The following is a 9,753-nucleotide window of genomic DNA, read 5'->3' as shown; positions in this document are numbered from 1 at the left end:
CCATTCTGATATAAAGAATGGATGAATATAAAGCGTTTACAGCGTGAACGTCCTTCCCCCATTCTGAAATTTGTGCTGAAGTAGAAGGCTGGGTAAATAGAGAGTCTCTCGAAGCCTACGGAAACCCATCAACGACTGTAACCGTCGTTTGTCACCTCAGGCTGCGGGGATAATTTTTCAGTTTCCCTAATTTAATTGGCGGCAGTAGATTTCCTGGGGTATCCCAGGTCTGACCCGGGACAGCGTTTCGAGATCAGCCAAGGTCTGGAGACGGCAGGGAGCGGGGGAGAGGCGGGGGCAAAATCTGCGCTAGCAGAAACGCAGCGCTTTTGCCTCCGGGAACCCAGGAGTTGAGGCAAGACAATTGCGCAACCACCCCAGAGTTGAGGAAGCCCAGCCTGGCTTCGCCACTGAGTAAGGGGGCGGAGTTGCACTGGGGATACCCGGCGCCTTTCCGAGCACCAGTGGCGGCGGCGGCGGCGGCGGCGGCGCGAATCTCCCCCAGCGAGCCCTCCGCACTTTTCCCTTCCAAAGCGAACCAACCACTTGGCGAGCCCGCGGCTCACCAGCATCGCCAACCGCAGCTTCCCTCTGGCTAAGCGCAGCGCGAGGGCGAGCGCGCTGACGTCGCTCTTCTCCATTGGCCCTGGCCGGCACCACATGCCCAAGACAGCTATATAAAGGCACCCCGGCCCGCACCCTGCTTCTCCCGGCTCTGCTTGGTGCTTTTTCTATCTGCTTCTTTAGCTCGGATCTTCTCTTTCCCGGCGACGCGACTCTTAGCATCTCCGGCTCGGCGCAATGGCTAACATGGAAGCTTTCTTAGGCAGATGGAGCCTGGTCTCCAGTGAATGTTTTGAGGATTATATGAAGGAATTAGGTAAGAAGGGAAGGGAATTGGGAGTGCTGTCAAAAAAGAATGTAAGGGAATTATGACAAGAATAGAAAAAATAATCCTTCTTCTCACAAAGGAGAATTATAGATCTCGGATTCCTCTTGGGCAAAACATTTAAAAAAGGATGTGGATGGAATGGCTGGAAAATAGGTCAATCAATCAGTCAATCAATCATCATCATCATCATCATCATCATCATGATCATCATCATCAATAATAGCAGCAACATCACATTTTCTTATGTATATGTCCCATTCTTGTATTCTTGTAAATATATTATATTCAAAGATGCAGATTGGCAGTTCCCAGTAAATGTGGATCTCATAAGTGCAATTGACCAAAAAATGTAGGATTGCTGTAATTCACCCTACCCTATGCCCATCACATTTTTTTTTTTAAAAGGGTGGCGTTGTCTGTTTAAAATGGCTGCTTTGGATTAAAATGAAATATTGATTGTAGCTCAAAGTGTCTGATGTATATGTAGTATGCTGGTATCTCCCCCCCCTCTCCCTCCCTCCCTCCCCCCCCCCCCTCTCTCTCTCTCTCTCTCTCTCTCTCTCTCTCTCTCTCTCTCTCTCTCTCGTCTGTTTTGTATGTATGCAATACTTGGCATTCTATTCAGTTGCTATGCAAAATGTGCTTTTCAGCATGCAGCCCTATTTCACTAAAACGCGCATATGGCTTTGTCATCTAGATTAGAGTGATGGATGATGATGATGATGATGATGATGATGATGATGATGATGATGATAAAAAGTTTTATTTTTTTTTCTTTTGAAGCCTATAAAGGTTTGGAAATATGGAATTATGAGCTTTGTGCCTATTTTTTTCAGCTCTTAAAAAATGTTCTCAGTCCAAGGTCTGCAAAGGCATTCTCAAGTAGCTTTTATAACAAGCACACAAACAGACATTGTTTCGATGGAGCTGATGAGGAAACTAAGATTGCCGATGGGCTCCGTATGAAAAGTGTGTAAGAGAGAGAAGGAAAAAAAAAAGACTGAATGAGTTGAGCATGTGGGGCTGGCTTTAAATGAATACAGTTGCTCTTTTCTTGAACTTCCCCCAGGGAAGACAAGTACTTCTTTAGAAAAATAGTTTTCTGTGATATATGCTACACTATGTTCCTTGGCTTTTACCTGAGTATGCTCAGGTCTATATTAACATAATATATGCTTGTAATATTTAGGAATTTCAAATAGTTTGATGCAGCACTGGAAATGTTGCAAGAGGAACAAATTTCCTGTAACTTCATGCCGAGAAAGACAAAAGTCTAGCAATGACAGAGTTTAGTCATCACTTGTAATGACTCCTGTTGAGATAGAAGCTAGAAAGAGAACAGAATTAACACCCTTACAATTATTTTATTTGAATTCCTCCCCCCGCCCCGTCCTTCTGGAACCATTTCACTCATAGAGTTCAGTGATGATTATTTAATACATTTGGTTCCTGTAGCCGAAATATTGCACAGCGAGCTGAGTTCTGAGGCCCATTTAAATTAAAACATACTACATTTTCATTGGTCTATACACCATATATAAAATGTAGTTCCTTAACTAGGAACATCACACTACATGCAATACAAAAAGTCTGTTCCTAACCAACATTCCTGCCTTAAGACTAGAGACAGGAAAATCCAGAACTCACTCAGGAAATATAAGACAATCTGAAAGGTGAAAATTTTGTGATCTCCAAAATCTGTTGAACCCAGACTCCTGGAATGACACAAACATCATGTTTTTGGGAGTCAAAGTAATTACTCTGCATTGATATTTTTTTCTCTGCCTTACCAGAGGTTGCTGTAATAGATTACAGTGAGAAGAAATATACTGACATACTGTAGAATTATTTTGTTCCAATCCTACTGCAGACTTGTGAATATGCTTTTCTCCATACAAGCATTTAAATTCTGAATAGAACTCATTTTAGGTCAGTTCGAGTTTTACTGAGTTTTGCAAGGGTGATGTATAATTAAAATTTAATGAGAAGGGGCAGTAATCTCATTGATTGGAAAACTCCCTCTCATGCTAGATAATTAAAAAAGATAATTAATCTTGTGTGAGAGTGTCTATATAATGACTGTGCTTGGCTGAACCTATTTAAAAGTAAATTCTCTCTCCTTCTGGCAGGCGTGGGTATGGCAATGAGAAAGATGGGAAATATGGCCAAGCCAGATGTTATCATCACCAAGAATGACGATACTTTCACAGTCAAAACTGAAAGCACTTTCAAGACCTCAGAATTCAGCTTCAAGCTAAATGAAAAATTTGATGAAAACACGATAGATGGTCGAAAAACTCAGGTAAATGAGGCTGTAACTCAGGGAACACACCAAATATATGACATGCTAAACTGATTTTTAATTATTTGGCTCAATGACTCCTGAAGTCGAATAATGTTATTACATCCACAAAATACAATTTCTATTGTTTTAACTCAAACATCTCAAAAGTATCAGTCCCAACCTAGATCCTTGAATTACACATTAGTCCTGTTACAGAATCTAGTAGTACTACTATAGATACTTCAAAACTTCCTCTCAGATGTGAATAAAAGAAACAGACCATGAAGTGGGAGGGAGGGAGGGAGAGAGAGAGAGAGAAAGAGAGAAAGAAAGAAAGAAATGCTACAAATAAAAAATGGTCCATATTGTGAGATTTCCAAATAGAAATTGATAAAACCTTGGATCATAAAACACCAAATTAAACCGTAGTTAAAAAGAAAGAAGTGAACATGTGGTGATCCAAAGAGTAGTAGAATACAAGGCAAAGAGTGGGAGAAGATTGCTAAGTATTAAGATCTAAAAACTGGGTAGATTATAATATAAACCAGCTGTGATGGTTCCAGTGATGGTCAGCACACTGAGTGCCATACCAAAAAGTCTTGAATGGCACTTAGAAAATCTGCACATTGTCAAAATTTAATTCTATCAATTACAAAAGGTGTGCTTGGATCTGCACATACACATTACAACAGCCTAGATTCTTGGGAAGAACTTGATCTATGAAGACCAACACCATCTAAAGAAGTAGACTTGTGATTTCAATGTTTGTGTCCATCATCATCATCATCATCATCATCATCATCATCATCATCATCATCATCCAAGAATTTCTGTTATCCCAGATTCTTAGGAAGGACTTGATAGTGTATAAAAATGTCAAATCCAAACTAACATCTGATTGACTGTGACCAACTATAATAATAATAATAGCTGACAACATTAAGCACACTATAGTAAAAACAAAGGTTAGAAGGGAATACATGAAAGTGAAGAAGATCTTAAAATCCAAGTTTAGTGGAGGAAATGTCATCAAGGAAATGAACGCAGCTGGAATAATAGACTGGACTCAAGCAGAACTGAAAGCCCTGAATAGGAAGACCAGAAAAATCATGACAATGAATCATGTTCATCACCCACACAGTGATGTTGATAGCCTTGTCATGGAGAATGGTGGACATGGAATGTTGCAAGTACTTCAGACAGCTGAAGAAGAAGAAGAAGAAAGGGCATTGAAAGAGTATTTGAAGGATGGTAAAGAAGTTGCACTGAAACTAGTGTATCATGAAGGCTTACTGAATACCTCAGATAGCAAACTAGCCTACAAAAAATACCAAATGAAGAATAAAAAAAAGTCCTAGCAAGGCAAAATATCATATGTCCACTACACCTACACACCCACAAAAAACCTCTGCATGCAGTGTACTTCACCAGATGTTTCCAAAAAGCAAAGTCAATGGGGAAGCCAGCAGGAGGTCCAAATGATTATCATGGGCTAATGGGGAGCTGCAGTTGTCATAATTGCAAGCTGGTTGCCAAGTGCCCACCTCACAATCTTGTGACTGCAGGAACACTGTGATGGCTACAGCCACAAGGATCAATCATAAGTTTTCTTATTCAGCAACATAACTTCACGCTTAATATCCACATGTTAAGAGTTGATTGCTTAACAATGGCAACTGAAAGTGCCAGAACACAGCACATCGTGCTTTACAACTACATTGCTAAGTGACACAATTCTCAATTTCAGTTACTATTGTTAACCAAGGACTACCTGCATAATCAAGAATAATATAAGATTTTTAAATTCAGAGTTAAATCAACCATCTAATCTAATATGAGCAGATCACACAGGACAAGTTGAAAACATAGGAGCAAAATAACTCTGCTACAGAATTGCAGTTTTAGTATACATTAAATAAGCAAAACGCTTATATCAAGATCAGAGGAAACAATTTCACATAATTTAAAGCAATTTTCCATTGGTTTATAATTACTATTTTTTTAAAAAATAATTATTGGAGTAGGAAACACAGTATCACTAGAGCCTGCCAACCAGTGGTGGGATTCATTTTTTTTACTATCGGTTTTGTGTATGTGGCTTGGTGGGCGTGGCATGACTTGTTGGGTGTGGCTTGTTGGGTGTGGCAGGGGAAGGATACTGTAAAATCTCCATTCCCTCCCCACTCCAGGGAAAGGTTACTGCAAAATCACCATTTCTTCCCGATTAGCTGGGACTTGGGAGGCAAAGAATAGATGGGGGCGGAGCCAGTCAGAGGTGGTATTTACCGCTTCTCTGAACTACTCAAACTTTCCGCTACTGGTTCTCTAGAACTGGTCAGAACCTGCTGAACACCACTCCTGCTGCCAACCATCACAGAACTTCAGAAACAGCAATCCCAGCAGGATAAAATAGAGGACTATTATGTGACAGTTCCAGATTAGCCGCAAAAAGCACAGATTTACCCATTGTTTTAAACAACAACAAAAAGCCAAACAGATTTTTCTGTTGAAAAAAATGGAAATAAAAGTTCTGCAGTGGGAATTGTAGAACATTGAGAATAGAGATATCATAATGATGAGAGATGACTTTACTATGAGTCAAAGGAACACATTTTGGGGGTGCCGTTAAGATTAGGAATCCATCATGGGGCAATAAGACATGCTCCTATATGAAACCCAAATGAAGTGAGCAAATCCTTCAAATATTCAGTAGTTGGTGTTCTGGGCATTCTTTTAATACTCTACTTTTGGCTCAAAATGTTTTTGGTTGTTTTTCAAGCTACTGGCAAAGATTGTTGCAAGTTTTACAGTTTAAAAAAAACGTACAGCTGCATAGAGCCTCCATAATATGTTTAGTTTTTCCACTGATGTTTTCAAACTGTATTTTTGTTTCCGATTATATAATGATAGCCAAGACTGTTGCTGTTCTCACAGAGAATTTGCAAAGAATGTTTTGTCTTTCTGCCCTTGGCTTCAGGGGGGGGGGGGAGAGACTTGGACAGTCAGTAGGGTGTGGAATTCTTGGATCAAGTTATGCTTAAGAATAAGATTGGATGTAGGTTTGGAGAGAAGCCATAATACTAAAAACCTAACAGAGAACTGGAGATAGCAGATATATTTAAAATGGCATGAGACTATTGTCTCCTTTGTTCTGATGAAAGGAACTTTCCACATAGTTACAAATTTGGCACCTGCTGAAATTTTCTTCAGTGTGTAATCAAATATTGCATGTGGCTAGATGAACCATGTTGTCATTACAATAAGTTGTCGCTCAGGAAAAACACTTTGTATGAGCAGGAAGGGACAATATTTAGGCAAGCCTTTCCCTGGATAATAATCATTCTAAACAAATAGATATAAAATGCATAGTTGGGTAGTCCTTTTATTAGAGCCAAATAACAATGGGCACACTGTCAGTTCTCCGGAATTCTTCATCAGCCAGAATGTTATAAAAAGGAGTGGGTGGAGAAGAAGCAAGAAATCTCAAGTTCTTGAAAGATGTTGCAGTCATGAAGTGCCTGAATAGTTTGCCTCTGATTTTGATTGTGTACCACACTGAAAAAACACAAGCCTACATAGTTTCATTCCCTTCAGTCTCAAGACAAATTGAAAATCAACCCCATGAAGGAAAAAGCACACTACTAAACTACTATCTTCCTTTACAGACCCTCTTTACGTTAGATGACAACAATGTATTGACCCAGGTTCAACAGTGGGATGGCAAAGAAACCACAATAATAAGGAAGATAGAAGATGGAAAACTGATAGTTGTAAGTAGAATTTTCTCTGTTCCTTACGCTAACTTTGTACAATATAAATAAAATGTAACTTACCTCAAATATCATAAATATCCACTTACCTTACCCTGCTTCCAAACAATTTATTTGTAAAAAGAGAATGTATGTATCTTTTTGTTTTCCAGGAATGTGTCTTGAATGGTGTCAAATGTACTCGGGTTTATAAAAAAGTATGAAGAGCTTGATGTCTATGTTGGAGAGTGGCAGATCATTCTCGAAAGAGGACTAGTCCATATTTTTTCTTTTTTTCTTCTTCTTTCTAAACTAGATTTTTTTTAAAAAAACCCATCATGTGCAAGAAACAGTGTTGTATGCAATTTAAAGTCCTTGATATCAATGATTAAATTTTAAAATTTCAAAAAAAATTGTAACATTGTTATTATTTGTGAAATATTCCCTTTGCTCTTTTAAGAAAGTTTCAGAAATTGAAATTAGATAAATAAAATAGTAGGAAAAGTGTTAAAATATATTAAAAAAAGAATGCTGGGCACAGATATAACGTGAATGTATACATTTTTCCCTAAAAGTGGACCTCAATAGCAACATTAATACACTGCACTAAGTAATTAGTTGAATTATAATTCAACAAATCCTGATTAAATAAAGCTATGATTTAGAACAGTTGTGTCAAACTCACAGCCCCCTGGTCATGTGCTGGCCATGCCCACCCCCGGTTTATTGAATGGGACAAAAGTCACGATACATCATGTTTGACACCCCTGATTTAGAATAATGTATGCATCTACTTATTTTATTTAAAAATACAACACCAAAATCCCTTCCCTGAATGCAATTGAGCTGAAAAACAGTTTGAACTGTTTGAAACTGGAAATTCAATCAACCGTCATTGGAACAGCAGTTAAACACACACAAAAAGTCAGAAAAAATGGACAAGTAGCTATGACTGGCATGCTGTAGTGTAGTCTTTCTCCAACCTAGAACGAGTTGCAGAATTGCAGATCTACCATATTGGAATTGCACCAGATCAGAGGATTACTACAACACATCAAACACTGTGCCTCCAGCATTTGCTTTGATCCCAGCTCTAGTAAACACTTGTGTGATGCTCAATGCTGTCTTTCACAGAGCCAATTTATTTATAAATAATGCTGCATTTCAAGAGGAAACACACCAAGACTGGTATTCTATGGAGAATGGAAGGTTTGCAGAGCTTGGGGAAGGTAATCAATTTCCAGTGTGGACAAGTCTTGCCTTACACAACTACACAAGTTGCCCTACAACTACACAAGAAATTGAAATTGAAATCTATGGATCAAATAGCTGAAAGTCTGCTGAGTGAAAGTCAGTAATTTTAGGCTTTCATTCAGTTCTTTTTCACACAACCGTTCCAAGAAGCTGTGGGAAGAAAGCATTTTTTAAAAAAATTATCCAGCTTTGTTCTTGATTCTGATGTAAAAACTTGTAGGATGTTTTCTTGTTCCCAAACGTGCTATAGCTTTAAGTGCTAGAACCTCAGGCAGTTCCCATGAAGAAGTGACTCCAGTAAAGCCACAAATCTTACTTTGATCGTTTAACCATGTTCATGGAATCTTATAATTTCTAAAGCTGCTCAGAACAGATGGCTGAAGCAGATTGCTTAGGTTAAACATACACCAATGGATTCAAACTGTTTTGATTTATTTATTAAAGTCCTATCTTTGGAATACAAAAAATATTCTTGAAACCTGGAGGGATTTAAATGCTCTCCCCAGATGTTTTCTTTGTGATTATTTAAATTTTTCCAGCGCAATAAATATTTTTAACCATTGTTTTAGAACTGAGCACCAGTGATCATATTATCTTCCCCTGTTTTGAAATTAATGGATAATTTGTATATTTCAATGCCTCATTTTCTTTAGCAGAGCAATTTTCAGCACTTGATCTACTGATATGGTTTATAATGGTTTTAGATGAGAAAGGCTTAACTTGAATCTTATTCTATTCATCTTCTACTAAAGTAATTTCACCTGAAGTCAATAGGCTTACTTCTAAATAATTATACCTCCGTTCCATCCAATCCAAACTTATGCAGCTCACAACATTTGCTACATCATATTTAGTAAAGATATCCAGATCTTCAGATTTGACTCCGAAGTGATGCTTAGGAATATGTAATCCTGAACATAGCATTTATCAGCAACTCTTTAACAGCTGCATCTTTCCCTAAATCACATAGATGTCTATGCATATGGCAAACAACCTTTTGGGAAGTGAATCCAAAGTACTGCATTTTATTCATTTTGAACAAAAGGACCATCATATCATTCAGATTGAAATGCCATCTCTTAGCTAATGTAAAAACTATTAAAATCTGGTGGTAGTTAGCGTATAGAATTTCTCTTTATTTCTTAATATTCTTTATCTCAATTTAAAGTGAATTGGGATTGATCTTTTCTGTGATACTCAGAAGTCAGAATTACTCTCCCTCACTTCATCCTCCCAAAAATGTCAGTTCTATTTTTTATTTGACAAAGAAGCAGATTATTTTTCATTTTAGACAGTTTTGAGTACTACCTATTGAATCACCATAAATAGTAGCACGTCATAGAACAATATGTAATTTAAACAATTATAGTTAAAATAGGTCAAAGCAAGCTGTGTTCATTACAGGTAGAAGGTTGGCATTATTTTTCACCAACCAATGACTTTGAATTGAAGATATTGGCTATTTGGCAGTTCCCTTCTTCCAGTGGGTTCCGGATCTCATTGCAACCAGTACGGTGCAACGGGGCCCGGCGTCCACCATATGAATGTGCTCAGCGCGTGCATGCGTACTTACC

At 38.2% G+C, this 9,753-nt stretch overlaps 1 protein-coding gene across 1 annotated transcript; it reads left to right on the top strand.

Annotated features, from left to right (window-relative positions):
* The first annotated feature begins 527 nt into the window (after positions 1-527).
* Positions 528-7,338, top strand: LOC106544172 (fatty acid-binding protein 5). The gene is made up of 4 exons (XM_014060360.2): positions 528-880; positions 3,022-3,194; positions 6,842-6,946; positions 7,099-7,338. Exons 1-4 carry the CDS (start codon positions 802-804, stop codon positions 7,147-7,149), a joined length of 408 nt encoding a protein of 135 aa, XP_013915835.2. The 5' UTR covers positions 528-801; the 3' UTR covers positions 7,150-7,338.
* The last annotated feature ends 2,415 nt before the right edge of the window (positions 7,339-9,753 follow it).

The sequence above is a fragment of the Thamnophis sirtalis genome, unplaced genomic scaffold (genome assembly GCF_051295495.1).
Source record: "Thamnophis sirtalis isolate CommonGarterSnake01/CBP01778 unplaced genomic scaffold, rThaSir2_p1.2 scaffold_2, whole genome shotgun sequence".
NCBI lineage: Eukaryota > Metazoa > Chordata > Lepidosauria > Squamata > Natricidae > Thamnophis > Thamnophis sirtalis.
This window is presented reverse-complemented; position numbering and strand designations above follow the sequence as displayed.